This window comes from Cetorhinus maximus, chromosome 2 (genome assembly GCF_964194155.1).
Source record: "Cetorhinus maximus chromosome 2, sCetMax3.hap1.1, whole genome shotgun sequence".
Lineage (NCBI taxonomy): Eukaryota > Metazoa > Chordata > Chondrichthyes > Lamniformes > Cetorhinidae > Cetorhinus > Cetorhinus maximus.
The window spans coordinates 99,171,465-99,191,583 of NC_135880.1; the positions used below are offsets into that span (position 1 = coordinate 99,171,465).

The window sequence follows — 20,119 nt, forward strand, 5'->3', positions numbered from 1 at the left end:
TGGCTAGCTTTATTATCAACAGATTCCCAAAAAAATCCATTATTTATATTAATAGATGTTGGAATCTAATACCAAGTTTAGGATCTAGTCTATAAAACTGCAAATAGCCAATTCCAAACAAATGTTTTGAGAAATGTACACACCTGTGAATAAACACTTAAAAAATCGGCAGGCCTAATCATGGACAAAGGCTACCTTCACAAGGCTTCTGATCGATTGCTAATGATGAAACAGTGGCTACACTTAAATTGATAGAATTTAAAAAGCTACTTAAAATTATGCGGAATGCTGGAGGGCATTGATGTACAATGGCACCAAATCGAAGTCATGGAGCATGGGAACATGCCTGCAGTTCTCAACATAACCCAGATTTTGAGGTTGATGGCAAAGGAAGGTACTGACTGCTAACTTCAAAAAGTTGCCACAAATATTAGTGCTTAAATTTCCTCTATTCTGAAGTCACTTTGAATTTGGTACCATTTACAGGAAATCTGGGGGCGGGGGGGGTCCAGCTACAGAGAAGGCAGGGTGATCAGGTATTTGATTGAAGACTTCTTAGACAGCAAAATAGGAAGTTAAAAAGCATGGAAAATAATTAACATTTGTACAAAAAAGTAGTCAAATAAAAATTAAGGCATACACACTGACTAGGGGAGAATATGAAATATCAAAAAATTTAAATTTTAAAAATCATGAAATTTTGAGGGAAAAAATATTCCATATTTTTATTAGCACCAGTAATTAGGAGCCAGTGCACCATTAAAAACTGTTACTTCTGATTGAACAAGGCTTAAAGTCATCATTACTCATTGTACAAAGTTAAAGTTCAGTGAATCTCTGTTGATTGCATCTTCAAAAGTTGCAATAGTGCATCATGTGGAGGAGCAGATCATCACCAAAAGCAATTCCCAATTTGCACATTTATGTGCAGATGCCAGAAGTTGGAGTCAGTTTCACACAATAATGATGTTGAATACTGACAGTGAAACTGTCATTACAGCTACAAATTTGTGATATTGAGCACACTAGTTCAGAAAAGTGACATTTCATGAGGTGGATACATACACCTTCTACTGGCAATTCAACAAAGATGAAAATCCAGAGAACATATTTATGAATACGAGGAAAATGGGTGAGGGAATAATAAAATCGTTTAAACAACTTCCGAAGCAGAAATCCAACTAACTGGATTCTCTGATCCTCGTGCTTATTAAAAACACTCTAATCTTGTTGTTCATTAATCAGACATCACATAGCCCAATAAATTGCAGACCATAATTAATAATATGCAAGTAATGGCCTTGCAAATATAATGCAGCAATCCACATAGTTTTTCTATAACTGTTTGGCACATTTACTTCAGCATAGTTTAAAACAACCCACAGCTACAGTTAACATTATTTCAATGATAAAATTAGAAAATGCCAAAATTACACATCATAATCATTTGAAATGAGAAAAGTTAGGCAAGTTTTTTTTTATTGTGTAGATCATTGGTTAGAGCTGATGCAGAGAAGGTTTTATATACATCTTAATTCTCTTCAGTTGCTGCTGGATTTTTATATATTTTTACATGGTTTATTTTATATTTATTTTTAGTTAGTCAACAATGACTAATTGAAAATGCATTTACAAATGAAAAATTCCCCCAATGTATAAGTTTGGACTGTAGCTTGGAGGCCAAGAATAGTTATGTATCAATTTGGCCAATGTTTGCCCTTGTGAATTCTGTACCTAGGAAGATGAATAAAACTCTGTCACTATTATGCTATGTTGTCCAATCTGAAGGATAAATATCAACCTTCCCTCTACTCACCCTGGCATTTTAACAATTAGATAAACTTAAATCATTTACATCATGAAGTAATTGGAAATTGTAACTAGACATGGACAAAGTACTTCTATAGAGATTAACCTTACAGACTGATTACTGTTGTACCAACATTTGTTACAGGGATACATCATTTCTAAGAACTAAATTGAAAAATTGTGAATTAAGTAGTGCTTTATTATTTTTCAAGAGCTGCCTCTTTTGTTTTAACATTGCTCTATGCTTCTTTTGTTTTGTACCTGGTGCCTCTGGTACAGTTGAATTTTTAAATGTAAAACAAATACAAATTGTTAAATAAAAGTATACTGCCATTTAGTTGGAATTATTCATTGTGTGGTTTTCAACTGTAATGCATAGCTGCATAATCATCTCATAAGATGGAATGTTGTATATGCTTAAGCTATTAAATATGTCAACGGAGACACAGATATTTCTCAGGACGATTACAAAGCATTAACATGTGGATTTAACTGGTTGGGAGGGGGGGCGTGCAAAATGCTGTCCACGCTTTTCCTAGGGTTTCTATAGCTCTTCCAGCCAAGTTACAGTGAATAAGCTGGACAACACATACCAAAATTCACTCCCACCATGTGCTTAAAAAACACTCTTGTTTGTGGATTGGTACATCACCTTGAGTGTAATTAATTTTTTAAAAAATGCCCTTGAATGCCCAAGTTTGTGGTGAATTCCAGGTATTTTATGTATTTAAAAACAGGAAAGGCTGGAAATGCTCAGCAGGTCCGACAGCATCTGCGGAGAGGAACGCAGTTAACGTTTCGAGTCCGTATGACTGTTCTGTTGAAGAGTCATACGGACTCGAAACTTTAACTGTGTTCCTCTCCGCAGATGCTGCCAGACCTGCTGAGTTTTTCCAGGTATTTTTATTTTTGTTTTGGATTTCCAGCATCCGCAGTTTTTTTGTGTTTATCTTAGCGAAACAGAGCTATTGTTTCAGATTCATAGCCTTCATCAGTGTTATTAAAGAAAATACAAAAAATTATTAACGTTTTTCATTTGGCTACACTCTTATGAAGATTACAAAACTGAGATTAGCCCCTTATATGCAGTGGTTTGAATCAGCTCTACATCTCTAGCTCATCCACCAACATGTAAAGGTGTGAAGAGACCTCATCTACATTTCAAGAAAAACTGGAATGACTTTATACGCCATGACAACAAAGGAAAATGAATAAATTCGTGCAAAGTTGGAAAGCTCCTGGAACTTCAAGTCGCATGTGAAGGACATGCACTTGCTATTGTCTTAATGCAGGAGAAAACATTTTAAAATGCATTTTCTATTATGCAAAGTTATTTCATACATCACATTACAAAACAAATCTTCACTAGCTAACAGTGGTACCATAGCACTTTAGTATGCAATTGCCCAAGCACAGGACCTTATGTTTTGTCTAAATCTTGTCTTTTTACACAGCTCCCAGCAGCAGTAAAATAAGCACATGGATTTGGATATCAAACCAAACCACTTAGCAATGTCCCCCCGCCTTTTGTTAACAGATGTCACTAGTTCAGGTGATTCAGCACTCACTTAGGCACTACTGTCTCAGAAGCTGATTCTGACACTATTCATTGAGTTTAAGGATTTATGTAGGATCCATGTAATAAGAGATCAAGAACCCAATCAAGATATCTAAAGCAACTCATTATAAAGAGGATGAATTGATTCTTGAGAAAAGGAGGATGTTCAGCAAGAGGAGTTAGGGGTCACTCACCTTACAGGAAGATCCTCATGCGTAACAAGGATGTCCTAAGTTTGGTAAAATAAAAGCAAAACATTGGAGGTACTGAGAATCTGAAATGAAGACAAAGTGCTAGAAAAACTCAGCAGGTGTGGCAGCATCTTGTGGAGATAGAAACAGTTAATGTTTCAAGTCGAATAGAACTCTTCTCCAGAGTTTTCTAGCACTTTCTGTCCTACGTTTGGTGTGGTTTCAAAAAAAATATTTATCCACAATCATACCTCTGCATAAAAGGGGCCTCCAATGTAAAATTAATCAAAAATTAGGTGAAGCTACTGTAATCTGTTACAACAACCTGGCCACAAAAATTGTACAGGTGGTGATTAAGATTTGTTTATTTACCAACCAGAAGATTTTTTTCAGCAAACCACAGAATTACATTTAGGAGTTTGGTCTTTATACCTCCTGATTCTAGAGTTACCAATTATTTCTCACTGGTGCAATACGAGGTCCAGTTCGCCACTGGATTCCCCTCAGTTCCAAAACTCAGCTTTGCATTGGACAATATTCTATAACAGGGGGAGGAATATACTCTTGGTTCCTTTTGGAAATAAATGTATTTTTTCCCCCAAAGTAGTCCTTTACTAAGTATATGCATTTATTAACATTTTTAATAGTGCATTCTGTTGCATAGATGAAAGAGAAGGCAATCTTTTGCTTATATGGTAGTTACAAAGTACAAGCTGTAAATTAACAGTAAGCTCATTTCATGATCATTTTCCAAATAATTGGCTGATAGAACTATTGATGCCTAATGTAGACTTTCCAGGAAAATAAAATCGGATGAACTGAAACATAAGAACCAAGTTTGTGTTTAATTTCGGATCAAAACAGCAGCATTACCAAATGTGAAACATCTTTAGTTTCAAAGCACAGATCAGTTAATTATTGATCAATGAAAACTTTACAATACAAGAATAAAAGAATCTTAACAATCTTTCATCTGTCAGATGTTAAGATTTGTAAATTATAGAATCTAAAAGCCTATGTAAAGGGTGAAATATTTGGCTAATTTAAAAAGATAAAACAAAATTACATTGAGTGCCATGCAGCTGAAACAAGGATACCAAAAGTGCATTCATCTCAGATTTCATCTTTCTGTTGGCTATTTTAGCAACCTCTGATTTGGTATTTGGCAAGTTGATTGTTTATGGCAAGTGCTCTTCCCCTGAACCCATTGCTCAATTTTTAAAGTTACAGTATGTACAGATAGGTTTAAATTTTCAAAGTAAAATTATATATCCAAATGAAATCATTTTGATTCCCAGTTTGTAAAATGAGTTTTGCTTGCAAAATTAGAAATTCCTGCTTTGGTTGGGTGGCTTTCGCAAATTGCTCTTGGCTATCAGCACACGCATAACAAAACATGTTGAAACAACACTGAATTATCTGTTTAAATATGCATTGCAAAATGATTTAGTACAAATCCCAGTGAAGCTATGCTAATTCTTTTCACAAATTCAAAAGAGACAGAGTACATGAACACTAAGAAAGATGTATAATCATCTTTCACCCAAGTTAAAACTCCATTGTATGTGAGGAAACCCAGGTTTCTCCACCCTGCGCCCTCCCCACCCCTCGACATTTCCCACCTCTATTAGTATTCAGGCCAGTCTCTCCTAGATTTGGTTTCATTTGGATTTCTTGTAAAATGAAGAGTCCTATTCAAAGAAAAAAAAGACAGCACAAACTTGTTTTGAACTAGACTCCTAGACTACATTGGCCCCACAAAGAATTCTGCAGCTTTAGTGCACCTTAGCATCTGATTCATTCAAAAAGTAGCATAATAAAAAAACATTAATGACTAAAGAAACTAACACTGCAGACTAACTTCACTCAGATGCATCACACTGGTCATATTCAGATGAGATGTCATAGCAAAAGCAAGTCTTTTTATGCATCTGATTCAAAGGCACAGTATCGTAACATTCAAAAACCACCACCTATTGCATATAATGTAAAAATCCAATAAAAAGATAAGACAGCGGTGAACTTGAAAAATTACAATAATTTCTAACATACCTTCTCGTTATGAAATATAGCAGTGAAAGAAATTTTAAAAATCAAAATGAGATTAAATGACAGGATTGTGTATTACAAATTAAATCTCAGAACTTAAAAAAAGTGATTACTTATAGCTTTCCTAAAATGTGGAAACACCTGTACATTCTTTTACAATTACTGATAGTACATTATTTCAAATATTATTCCTTTTTGACCAAGATAAATAATTTTTAAAGCTAGAAAAGATGCGATATATATATATAATATATATAGGATACATATTTACAGTTGCTTGTAAGCATTTTAACACTATGTACCTATCTGTAATTCCTATTATGATGGTGGTAGAACAAATAAAATCCTGTTAAGCAGTTCCATCGATCTTTTGCAACTCTTTGGTATGTGAAGGCGCTTTCATCTGTACAAAACAGAGATTTGAAGTCTTCTACAATCTAAGCTTGTACATTTGTCATTGTTCACATATAGAGAACCTTATCTTTTAATAGGTTGAACAAAAACATTTTATACTAATTCAAGAACCATTCTAACCCTTTTCTGCTAATAAAACCCATTTAAAATCCTTGTCTAAATTAGTAAATTTAGCATTTTGCATTCAAAATTCTTACTAAGTTCATTATACACTGCCTTCAATGACAGCAATAATTTATGATGTTAGCATTTTAAATGTTGAAGGCATCTGTAGTTTAATTTACACTATGATTCCAAAATTGGATTAATTGGATAAAATTGGAATAAAAACTCGAAGAAAAAGTTAAAATATTTTTTTGTACACCAATCATTTACTTTCTTTAAATAGGTTATTCATAATTAAAACACCTCCATATGCTAAATGTAACTCAGCCAGTAGTCATAATGGGAACCATAAAATAAAGTTTTTTGTACCTTTTATTTAGGTAATCTTTTGCATTCAGTAAACCTCTGGATTCCAGGAATGCCACATATATTTTGACACAGTGAGATAGATAAAACCAAAGTTGGGAGCATTCTTACTATTACAAAAATTGTAAAACAATCACCTTTGGAAAACATATTTAAGGCCCATTTCAACATGACCCATATCCCAGCATTTTTTTTAAACCCACCTCGGTTAATAAAGCTATAAACTTCCCTGTTCGACCCATTTTTCAGAAATGCGCTGAACACCACCAGCACATTTTCTTTTGCAAATAGAAGAATTCTAAGTGAATGAAAAATTCTAAACAGAACACAGATGATTAACCACAAGCGATGTATCTGCAGTGTCATCACCAAGCTCTCCATGGAACTGGCAACTTGTGTGCAAGTTTGTAAATGTAGTTTACAGGTACCAAGTACAACTTTGAACTGGCAAGTAAAAATATAGAGCTTTACAAAAAGTATTGAGTGATGTGAAGTGAATTCATGGTATAAGTCTGTCCTTTATACAAGGTTAAATTCCTTCAGGTTTAATTGTAGGATAGTGTCCTTGACGGCAGCAAAGACAAACCGTATATTCTCTGTATCTGTGGCACATGTGAAGTGAGAGTAGATGACCTTTTCTTTGTCTGGATTCTGATTTTGATAGGTCTTTAAGATGAAATCACGAGCAGCCTTGGCATCTTGTTGAGGACCTAAGATGCATCAGATTTACACAAATCAAAAGATATGATACATGTTATTGAAATATTAACAAATCAAGTTGCTCAGAAATTACATAGTGAACTGTTCAAAATGTGTGTGTGGGCAAACTGCCCCAATGCTGATTAAAAAGCTAAGGATGAAATTGAAAGAAACAAAACATGGCGTTGTCCATCAGTGTGCAAACATTCCATGCACCAGTGGTGACCCGTGTCACCTTTACTTTCTTTGCTGAGATTAACTTACAACCACATGATGGGATCGCTGCCAGCTGCAGCCAGTCATGGAGGTGAAGCAGGCAATGCTTAGGGCACTTTTTTTAGCCCGTTCCTCAAAATAGGGAGGTGGGCAGTGTATCCCTAAAAAGATGAATGACAGATAATAGAAAGATGATGAACATGACTTGCATCTGAATTGGATTAGTGAGGGAGAGTTGCACATCATCAGCCTCATTCTCTCATCCTGACCTATCTTGGTCTAGTGGCAAGACGAGTCTAGACAGTTGGAGATACATACACAACATGGTGCTAACTCGCCTTCAAGGCCGTTGGACCTTAGATTAGTCTCATCTGCTCAGCTGGCTGGAATCAGTCTTCACATTCCAGTGTAGAAAAATCCTCAAGTCACCAAGGGTTGGAGACTGACGACTACCCTCTCTAGGATTTCCTGTACGTCAAAGCGGTTAACTGGGGTGTAGTCACTGCGGTATAAGGGAGGGGTAGCACCTCTCCCAGGCAGGCTCGCTGCATTCTTTGGAGTACCTCATCCTGTAATGATCCTCACTTTCACCCATCTCTATAATGGGATGCTGCAATGAGGGAACTTAAGGAAGTTTCTGTAAGAATGAATTTAGATGTGCTGGATCGTATTATTCAATTATAACTATCTTTCAATCTTCCTCCAACTGAACACTGGAAAGATATTCAACCCATATTCTTATCAGTGATCATCTCAGGTCAAAGCAATCTCAGCATCCTATTCAATTCTGAATTAACTTCCAACCACATACCTTCACCATCATAATCGCCTCTGACCCTATCTTATCATGCCTTTGTCACCAAGTCCCAACTATTGCTATGCATCACTGCCTAGTCTTTCTTCCTCCAAGCACTATTAACTTGAGCTCATCCAAAACTTCCCACACCCTATCCTGCACTGAAGTCCTCCTTGCCTATCTCCACTCTCCCTGCTGATCTATGTTGGCTCCCACGAATATACCATTTTTAACTTTGCGTTGTTGGATAAGGAAGAGTAAAGTTCGCAGAGTTATGGCGTAAAGGTAGGGAGTGGAACCAGTTGATTTGCTCTTGCAGACAACCTGCTTGGACACGATGGGCCAAATAATTACACAACACAGCTATTCTACAATTCTCCATGGCCTTGCCCCTTCTCATCGTTAGAACTTCTTCAAGCACTACAACTCCTGCCCTCCTCGCTCACCAAGATTGGCACTGATGAAAGTGGCCTATAATGGAATCAGGACATGGTGGAATTAATTCAGGAATACCCAATAAAAGTATATTAAGAAGCTCTATTAATAAAGTTTCATAACCCATTAAAAGGGGGAAAATTACTTGAGTTATTGATCCTAGGAATTATGGCCCGATTTTAACCAGGAGGCAAGTTCTGTGCAGGAGAACTATAGCGAGACCTGGAAAGAACAGGTTTTCCAAATGACCTGCAAAACTTAATTGCTGGGCTATTTTATTTTTTTTCTGTGGGATTCTTACCCACAGGGAGTCTGATTAACAGGCTAGAGGTCTTTTGGGAGGAAAGTCTGCTTCAATAAAGCCAAAGCTTGAGAGCAGATGGAGTGAAAAGATTGTGGTGGTGGGGGTGATTTACTGGGTAACTTGCGCTAGAAAATACTGCTGCTCCTCCTGGCCTACAGGTAAAGACACTTGCCTCATGGATTCAGCCCTTCTGGCCTTCCTTAAGCTGCTGTGTTTCCCTGAGGTCTGGGAAACCCAGCCTGTAGCAACCTGTAGTTAAAAATAGAATGACTACTAACATAAAAGCAGGCAGCCTGCTTATAATTAAATAACCAACCCAACTTCCGTGAGCAAATTAGCCACCTGCCACTCATCTCACCTCTGTTGATATCGGAAGTAGGTGGATTTGGCTCCCATTTCAGGTTTTTTGCACTTTAACCTCTGACACAACCTCAACCCACCTGTTTTTGGGAGCTAAGGTACAGTTAGAAGCCTATTCACGCAAGATCTATAGTAGGAAAATTACATGAATTTCTTACAAAAGAAACAAACTTCTAATGTATTACTGACTAGTTTGTGATCACGAACAGATAGAGATATGCAGCTTATGTACCTACAAATGGGAATAAATATATACATTTACTACAATTTTGATAAACCACTATTTTCCAACAGAGACGAATTCATTTTTAAATTATTTTTAAGCCAGCACAAGACCCATTTATCCAGTTTGAAAAGTTTTCAATTACTATTCTAAATGGATCAAATTACTATAAAACACTCACCATTATATTCTGGGAAATAATCAACTAGATGAGAATACATGATCTTTTCTTCCAGAAGATCCTTCTTGTTCAAGAAGAGAATGACCGAGGAGCTGTGAAACCAGGGATAGGTGATAATCGTCTTAAATAGTGCCTTGCTCTCCTCCATTCGATTCTAAAAACAAAATATTAAACACATCTGCACTAAACAGATATAACAGGAGGATACAACAACAGATAGCTGAGAGGAAACTTTCCAAACTATTCTTTCCGCGGTATTCTGTTTCAGAGCATCCCAAAGATTTTGGAAAGTTAATTCTGTATAAGGCCAGAACTCTGCCCAGTTTCCTTGCTTACAAGTCAAAATTTTATGCAGCAGCCTGTACAAAATGGTATTATTTTGGAAAAGCATTTTAATTGAGGAAGTTTATTAATCAGATTTTCCCACCTCGATAACTTGGGTAATGCACTCTGATCCTTCAGTGGTGAACTGATGTCAAAGTTTACTGAAAACTGATTTAAATATGCCACAGCAAAAATAGTGATGAATTAGAAGTGGCACAGCCAATGGCCAGTAAATGGATTTCGGTTTATAGGTGATTAAATCGAAACAAAATAAAACACAACAGACCGCCCAACATTGACCCAGGTACCGGAAATGGCAATGGCACAGCCAGCCCAAAAAAAATCTTCCTCACCGACATCTGGGGACTTGAGCCAAAATTGGGACAACTAACCCATAGACTAGTTGAGCAAAAGCTTGGCATAGCCATACACTCCAAACCATACCCTACAGCCAATTTCCAGATCCCTCCATATCATCCCGGGGTATGTCCCGATACACTGGCAAAACAGACCCACCAGAGGTGGCGAGGCGCAGCAATATCCAGTCTGGAAGGTGTTGTCCTGGGATTCCTCAACACTGAATCCCGATCCCATGAAATCTCATGTACCAGGCTGAAAATGGCCAAAGAAAGCACCTACTGATTACCACTTACTCCCCTCCCACAGCCATTGAATCAGCACTTTTCCATGTTCCACGCCACTTGGAAGAAACATTAAGGGTAGTAAGGGTACAAATGCACTCTGGGTGGGGGACTTCAAATGCCAATCACCAAAAGTGGTTCAGTATCACAACTGCTGACTGAGCTGACCGAGTCCTGAAGGACATATCTGCTAGGCTAGGCCTGCGGCAAATGATGAGGGAACCAACAAGAGGGAAAAACCTACTTGACCTCACCCTTACCAATCCACCTGTCGCAGATGCATCTGTCCATAACAGGATTCGGAGGAATAACCACCTTGTCCTTGTGGAGGCAAAGTCCCGTCTTCACATTGAGGATACCCTCCATCGTATTGTGTGGCACTACCAGTAGGCTAAATAGGATAGATTCCATGGGATAGATATCGAACAGATCTAGCGACTCAAAACTGGGCCATGAGACGCTGTGAGCCAGCCAAAACAGCAGAACTGTATTCAACCACAATCTAACCTCATAGTCTGGCATATCCCTCACTCTAGCATCACCACCATTTTAGGGGATCAACCCTGCTTCAATGAGGAATGCAGGAGAGCACGCCAGGAGCAGCAACAGGCACACCTAGAAAACAATACCACATGCATGCCAAACAGAAGCAGAAAGTAATAGGCAGATCCCACAACCTACAGATCAGGTCAAAGCTCTGCAGTCCTGTCACATCCTGTCCTGAATGGTGGTGAACAATCAAACAACTAACCGGAGGCAGTGGCTCCACAAATATATCCACCTCCAATGATAGGGGGAACACAGCGGTGTAGAAGAAATCGCTGAAACATTTGCAACCAATTTCAGTCAGAAGTGCCAAATGGACGATCCATCTTGGCATCTTCCCAAGGTCCTCAGCATCACAGATGACGGTCTTCAACCGATTTGATTCATTAAACATGATATCAAGAAATGGCTGAAAGCACTGGATACTGCAAAAGCTATAGGCTCTGACAACATCCTGGCAATAGTGCTGAAGACTTGTGTTCCAGAACTAGCTGTGTCCCTATCCAAGCTATTCCACTACAGCTACAACACTTGCATCAATGTGGAAAATTGCCCACATATGCCCTGTTCACAAAATTTGGCATTAACCACCCGATCAGTCTACACTCAAATCAGCAATAAACAAATGGATGGTGTCATCCACAATGCTATCAAGCGGCACTTGCGTAGCAATAACCTGATATTGATGCTCAGTTTGGGTTCTGCCACTTGGTTGCTGACCTCATTACAGACTTGGTTCAAACATGGACAAAAGAGCTGAATTCCAGAGGTGAAGGGGGAGTGACTGCATTTGATATTAAAGCAGCATTTGATCGAGTGTGACATCAAGGAGCCCGAGCAAAATTGAAATCAATGTGAATCAGGGGGAAATCTCTCCACTGATACCTAGCAGAAAGGAAGATGGTTGTGGTTGTCAGAGCCCAATTATTACATTGCTTGGTTGCTTTCATGGATATCGCTGCAGGAGTTCCTCAAGGTAGTGTCCTAGGCATCTTGAGCTTCTTCATCAATGACCTGCCCTCCATGAAAAGATCTGAAGTGGCAAAGTTCACTGATGATTGCACAGTGCTCAGTACTATTTGCAACTCCTCGAATACTGAATCTGTCCGTGTCCATATGCAGCAAGGCCGAGTCAACATTCAGGCTTGGGCTGATAAGTGGAATGCAACATTCATGCCACACAAATGCCAGGCAATGATCATCACCAAGAAGACAGGAACTAACCATCTTCCTTTGACATCCAATGGCCTTAGCATCACTGAACCCCTCACCATCAACATCTATTGATGAGGTTAGCATTGACCAGAAACTGAACTGGGCGAGTCATATAAATACTGTGGCTAGGAGAGGAGGTCAGAGGCCGGAAATTATCTGGTGAGTAACTCACCTTCTGGCTCCCCAAAACCTGTCCACCATTAACAAGGCTCAAGTCAGGAGTGTGATGGGGTACTCTCCACTTGCCTGCATGACTGCAGCTCCAACAACACAAGAAGTTCAACACCATCCAGGACAAAGCAGCCCACTTGATTAGCACCCTATTCACCGCTTTAAACTTTCACTCGCTCCATCATCAATGCACACTGGCAGTAACATGAACCATCCACAGGATGGACTGCAACAAATTGCCAAGCATCCTTTGACAGCACCTTCCAAATCCATGACATCTATAACCTAGAAAGACAAAGGCAGCAGATGCATAGGGGCACCAATAATTGCAAGTTCTCCTCGAAGCCTAATGCCATCTTGATTTGGAACCAAATCATCTTTCCTCCACTGTCACTGGATCAAAATCCTGGAACTCTCTTCCTAATAGCATGGTGGATATGCCTACACCAATTGGGCTGTGGCAGTTTACCACCACCTTCTCAAAGGCAATTAGGGTTGGGAAACAAATGCTGCCCTTGATGGTAAATCTCACATCCCATGAAATAATAGACAGCCACCTTGATTTTGGAATCATAGAATGATTACAGCACAGAAAGGGGCCATTCACCCTCAGTGTCTGCACCACTCTCTGCAAGAGCTACTCTGCTAGACCTACTCCCCATCCTTTCCCCATAGCCCTGCAAACTTTTTTTTATCTTTAGGTGCTTACCCAATTCCCTTTCGATAGCCCAGATTGAATCTGCCTCTATAGTATTCTCAGACAGTAGATTCCAGATCCTAACCACTTGCTGCATAAAAAGGATTTCCCTCATCATTGGTTCTCATACCAATCATCTTAAATCAGTCCTCAGGTTTTATATCCATCCATCAATGGAAACAGCTACTCTTGATCGACTCTGTTCAAAAATAAAATCATGGCCTGGATTTTTGCAGAGTCATGGGGGCCTTCCAAAATGGTGGACTGGAACCAGAAGTCCCAACCCCATTTTCGACAGATCCTATTTTTACCGGGGATGAGGGCGGGACGAGGCATGGCTCCCACATATGGGAAATCCAGACTCAGCAGGGCCATTTCAAACAGACCCTATGCTCGCTGGAGTAAGGGTCACCTTCTGCAGTATGGAAGTTATACATTTTTGGAGTAGTCGAAAATGCTCCTGAAAGGCAGTTAAGGTCTGTAGAAGAGTCAAGATTTCAAGTTATTTTCATGGTTTACCTTTTATAAATTGAAGAAAAAAAAAACTGCCTGCCTGTGTCTGTGAAAGTTGATAAAAAACCTGCTCTAGCAGTTTCAATAGCTATTTGTTGACATAATCCCAAGTGCTATCACTGTAGCATTATTAATGCTTGGTTGTTCTCCACAACCTATCATTATCATGGTTGTGGGGTGACTGTGGCGGGTGATGAATCCACAGTTTGACAGCTCAAAGAGGTAATTTGTCTTTGGTGTCTGGTTATGAATATAAGCCTGTTCATTTTGATAACAGACTGCGTACTTGAAGGGGTTAAATATTTTGAATGGGCTTTCATGCTTGGGGCTTTTTTGAGATAGTGAACTCCATAATAAATATTTAGAATCGTATTTTATTTCATCTCAGCCTGGCTCCTGAGATTTGCCCAAGGTGAGCTGCATGGAGGATGTAAGGGCAAAGGATGGTGGATGGGTTTTGAGTTGGCACTAAGTTGACACAGGGGCTATCAGGGACCATGTGGATGGGTGGAAGTCATGGGTTGGCCTGGGGAGTGGGTGGGGGGATGAAGGGGTGTGGAGGGGGGTGGAGGGCTGGAGGGCCTAATATTTTTTAAAAAACAACTGGGACAAAGTCCCAGAGAACTGAGGCAGGCTTTTTAAACAGTCCGCCTCGACACTCAGCAGTCCCTGCGCCAATGTCCAACCTGCACCCAGGGGCAGGTTTATCCCCATCCCTTATCACCCCCACCTCCCCGAGAATCAAAGATCCCGTCATTTGGATTGCTTATTCCTCCAAGGTAGATGCAGCAAGTCCAGAAATTTCCAGATTCACACTCCCTGACTTGGGAGTGAAAATCCAGGCCCATGTATGCACTATTAATGTGAAACAGAATCAGAATCTACAATTTTTACATTGAAAGATGAACCAATTGATCACCAGCATCGTTTATTTCAAAAACAGGTAATTTTGAAATTCAGTTTCCATTAAGCTGCTTCAACTATAGATAAAATGTATCAGTCAGACTGCCAAGGCTTGCTAGCTGCTCCATTTCATCTATTTGGTTTTATTTTCATTTTCAATTGCTCATTTCATTTGAGTTTTCAGGTCAGTTGAAGTCTCAATTTTGAAATAACAACCACTAAATGATGTTGTTTGAAATTACTTTTCATGTAAACTAGAAAAGAGCTGCTAAATGTACACCAGTTAGTGAAACTCCACTCTAGGCATCTTATAAATTTTTATTTTTGCATGGAATAACATAAACTTACTGTTTGCTCCCCAGGTCTTCGGTTGAAACCGAAGTCTCTCGCTATGTCTTTTGCTCAGATCATTAGTGTAAAGTTAGTGTAGCTAAAGAACTAATTTACTTTCAGAACTTCTAGCATCATTTAAAAGTAAGAGTTTGATTCAGTAAATATGTTGTAAAGTCTATATGCTGCTGCTTCCACAGCAGCGGTGCCATCATTTTTAAAACTAAATGGCAATGGGATGAAAATGGGTATAAATTCAGGAAAATGGTATTCATTCTTCTTTTCCATTGGGAACAAAGCTATGATATATGCCTTTCAACTGTTTCTGACAAGGCCAATGGCACAAAGTTCCAGAAAATGCAGACTAGCAGAACAGATGGCGCAAGTCACCTACTTCATAAATTCCCCTATCTTTTGTGCCTTTAAGGGTTCCAAATACTGCAGAAAATGGGGCAAGCTACCAGTAAAATCTGGGTCTTGAGATAATCTTATTAAACTATTGCTGATAAACTATTACCTCATTATCGCACTCAGCCAGGACCTGATCATATTCACTTAGTGCAACTAGGAAAATGATTGAGGTGACATTCTCAAAACAATGAATCCACTTTCTTCGTTCAGACCTCTGACCTCCAACATCTACCATCCTACAAAGTAAAGCAAAACACATTTCAAAATTTGAAAAATATTTTCAAACAACATTTAAATGAATAGCTTTGAGTATTCTTAATGAAGTATGTAAAACAGAAATAGAATTTTACAGAAGTGGATTATTGATAATACAGTGCAGTCAGTGAAACTTTCAGGGATTTCTGTCATTTATTATTTTCAACATAGTATCAATCATGAAAATTATTATTCATAAATTCTTAATATGATCAACTGAATCATCCTGAATAGCACCAATCACAATCTATTTTTAAATCAAACTTTGCATCTAGTGTCATGTGCAAGGTTAACTTTACTAGCATTGTAGAGAAAAAAATCTAATTTCTATAGTGTTTTTCCCCAACATGAACAGGCTGGCCGATTAAGCTGATCCATCGACATTGGAAATGTGGAAATCTGAAGCACTCAACTTCTGTTAGACATGATGCACTAGCATTGGTTAAGAACAAAAAGCAACTTGCAAGTAGTTGCAGCTGGTGCCCTCATGCTGGGACACTACACATTGGGTATTGTACTTCATAGGCATGTGACGAAACTCTGACCTACTGGCAAGGCTTGTCAAGATTTTTTTCAAGTCGAAGTATTTTTAAAAAAGCGACTTGAGAATATAAATAATTTATAATTAAACAGAGAGTTGAAAAGTCATTCCCAGAACAAATTATTGATTCAACTGCTCCAACTAGGCCTCACCACAAAATGAAACCAGGACTCTTTTTGAAGAAGCAAGAAACTGAATTTATAATGCCCAGGCAGGAAAACACACAACCACCTACAAAGCTAGCTAGTTATACTGGTATCTCCAAAAATAAGAGGCCTGATTTTTCTTTTTTTTTGATAAATGGGACTTCACTGACCTATTTGCATTGGTGAGGGTAATATTCAAGGAAGCTTATTCTCTTGGTGTTCAGAAAAGCTTTCAATAGTTCAGGTAAAAAAATTGAGGCTTTTGGTTTTAAATATTAGGAATTTTTTTAAATCTCAATACTTGAAGAGGACTGCCCTTACTTTCACACAGATTACTGCATAGTCATGACAAATTCCTGCATTTTTATCTTTAAGATGTTTTGGATTATAAATGTAGCTGTTTAGTTAGTGTTGATGCACATATTCATATGTAAAAATACCGTCATTGCAAGTACTTGTGGTAAAAATGTTCAAGGAGCAAATGATCAATTCAAGTACTCACTTTGGGCCAAACATCAGCACCCAGGAGGGCTCAAAGCGGCTTGTCAGCAGCTGAATTTCAGTTATCAGAGTGCCAAGTGATGTAGGATGCAGTATTAAATTTGAACCTCAGGTAAGTACAGTAGTCAAATTAGTGCCATATATTTCCCAAATTATGAATGGGTGATGCAGAAGAGTCTCAGTTTTTACGCAGAATGTACTGTAGAATACTCCCCTACACATGATGTTGTGTTTTTTGTTTGGCCTAAACTGGAATTACAATTCTTCACATTAGGGAAAAAAAAATCTACTGACCATTTTTAACTATTCAGTTACCTGAAGATTATGTTCTCCAAATCAAATGGATATTCAATGATTCCAGTTGTTGGTACTCTGACCCGCAGTATATCTTGCTGAGTTGGTATATATACTGGTGAACTAATGCGGTCTACATCACTAAGGTAGCTGCAAAATGCAAACAGATCGATCAAAACAAGTTACAAAAACCTCCAAACAATTCATTGCATCGCTGTTTAAGAAAAGCAGAATTAAGAGTGATGCATGGCAACAGTTGTCAAATCAAACATATGTAAAAGTTTCTAGTTAATCTGGTTGACAAAATCCCCATAGTATCTTAGAACTTTACAGCATAGAAAGAGGCCATTTGGCCAGTGCTGGCTCTCTGGTTGAACAATCCAAAGCTAATCGCACTGCCTTGCTTTATCCTCATAGACTTAGAGACTCCCCCTTATTCTAATATTTAGACACTTTCCCCTCAAAAGATGCAATGGCCTCAGCCTCAAACATTTTATAGCAGCAAAGTACTCCAAGTTCTGTTAAATCTCTGCCTAAAAATCTGCTAACCTCTCCTTATTTGCAGTGACAATTTGAATTTGATGATCCCTCATCAGGCTCCCCAGTCAGAGAAAATATCTTTTCTCCATTTACTCTATCAAAACCCAATATAATTTTAAAAATGTCTATCAAATTTACTCTTAGCCTCTGTTCCAGTGGAAATAATCCTTATTTATCCTCATAACTTCTATTTCCAATCAATATATTGATGAATCTATTCAGTATGTGCTCTCCTGGGCTATTTCCCTACTTTCATATCAGCATGACATTTTGACATTGTGTGCAGTGTATCTAAATTCAAATCAGTTATACAAATATAAATACAGAGAACAATAGTGAACCTAGCACTGACACTTTGTTTCCTCTTCATCAACCCACTTTCTAGCCTTGCTGCTACATTTTCTAATACACCATATGCCTCTGCTCCAAAGAAAATAATTTGAATATCTAATAACTACGGTTTTCTAACTCTGGCATCATCTGGTGAGTCTACACTGTACTTGCTTTCTATTGCTTTAATGCCTTATTATAATGGTTGTCTATAACAATCTTTCTTTGTCAATCTTAGATAGATCATGGGAGTGACATTGGGGATGAAAAGGGCGAGGTCAAACTTGAGGTATGTGCATTGTTTCCGCAGGGGCACACCAGGTCGAGATTAGATTTAATCAAAGAATTTCAGCAACAATTTGCGTTTATGTAGCACTTTTAATGTCAGAAAAAACCAGGAGGAATTAACAAAATTTGACACCGAGGCATAAGGAGATATTAGGACACATGACTAAAAGCTTGGTCAAAAAGGTATGTTTTAAGGAGGTACCGAGGTTTATGGAGAAAATTCCAGAACTTGGGTTTTGGCAGTTGAAGGCATGGTCGCCCATGGTGGAGTAATTAAAATTGGGGATGGGCAAGAGGCCAGAATTAGGGGAGTACAGATATTGGAGGGTCGTAGGCTACAGAGGAGGTTACAGAGATAGAACAGGGATCAATCAATCAAGAGGCCATAGCAAGCATAGGGCACTTGGGTGAATTAAACTCCATGCAAGTTAAGATACAAACAGCAGAGTTTTGTCTAAGTTCAAGTTTATAGAGGGTGGAAGTTTATAGAGGGTGGAAGATGGGTGGCTAGCCAGGAGAGCACTGGAGCAGTCAAGTCTAAGACATGGATGAATGTTTCAGCAGTAGATGAGCTGAGGTGGGGGTAGAGTTGGGCAATGTTACAGAGTTGGAAGTAAGGGTTCTCTTTGATGGAGCAGATGTGTGGCTGAAAGTTCTTCTTGGGTCAAATTCAAAAACAGAAATAGCCTGAGTGGCCAGAGAACGGGATGGAGTCAGTGACTAGGGAACTGGGTTTGCGGTGGGGACTGAAGACAATGGCTTTGGTCTTGTCAATATTTGGTTGGAAGAAATATCTGCTAATCCAGTGCTGGATGTTGGGAAGCAGAGTGGCAAATCAGAGACAGTGGAGGGGTCAAGAGAGGCAACAGTGAGGTGAAGCTGGGTTTCATCAGTATACAAGTGCAATTTGATGCGTTTTTGGATGATGTCACCAAGGGGCAACACTTTGGTGAGAAATAAGAGAGGGCCAGTGATAGATCCTAGGGGGACTCCTGAGGTAATGGTGCAGGAGCAGGAAGAGAAACCATTTGCAGGGGATTCTCTGGTTATGAAATAATTAAAATCATGAAGGCCATAAAAGAAAACAAGGCCAGTGGTAAATCATTTCTTTCAATTTATCAGTTCCTCTATTACATTTAAGCCTATTTTTTATGCCAGTTGGCCGTAAAATAGCTATAAGGCAAGCCTGACAACTGGAGGCAGGCTCTCCCCCAAGATTTTTATGCATGGGGGTGGGACACTGCCCCCAACATAAATTCCTGCCCGGACTTAACATTGAGTTCAACAACTAAGACCTTGAACTCTGTCCTCCATCCTCACTTCCTTTTTTATCCCCTTTTTTCAATATTCATTTTCATTTTTGAAATTTTTTTTTATCCACATATTTTTATTTATTTTCATTTTTATTCATTGTTTTATCCCCATCTTTTTTCTCACCACTGCCCCTCCCCCATCCAACCCCCACAATGGCCATCTGTCACTTGTTCATGTTGTTTTTTCCAGAGTACTTACCCTTGTCCTGCTATTATCACATTCTGCTTTCTAACCTCAATGCCACCATCAGCACCTCCTTTAGTCAGTACCAACATCATCAACACCCCTTTGTCCTTTTGTCCATGACATCTCTGGCAATCTCTCCTTGGCCTCCACCTATCGCTGGCCTTCTATCCAGCTTCACCTGCTCCATCCCCCCTTGAACAGTATAAATTTCATAACATTTTTACTTCCCTTTAGCTCTGAAGAGTCATACGGACTCGAAACGTTGAC

General features: G+C 38.8%; 1 protein-coding gene across 1 annotated transcript in view; it reads right to left on the reverse strand.

Annotated features, from left to right (window-relative positions):
* Window positions 1-6,480: 6,480 nt before the first annotated feature.
* LOC144696184 (guanine nucleotide-binding protein subunit alpha-14) overlaps window positions 6,481-20,119 on the reverse strand; it is a 174,823-nt gene continuing 161,184 nt past the window's right edge. The window contains exons 4-7 of the mRNA XM_078567527.1: window positions 17,216-17,344; window positions 15,564-15,693; window positions 9,707-9,860; window positions 6,481-7,202 (exon numbers count right to left, since the gene is read on the reverse strand). Coding sequence (XP_078423653.1) covers window positions 7,012-7,202; window positions 9,707-9,860; window positions 15,564-15,693; window positions 17,216-17,344 — 604 coding nt within the window. The 3' untranslated portion in view covers window positions 6,481-7,011. The remainder of the gene's footprint in view (window positions 7,203-9,706; window positions 9,861-15,563; window positions 15,694-17,215; window positions 17,345-20,119) is intronic.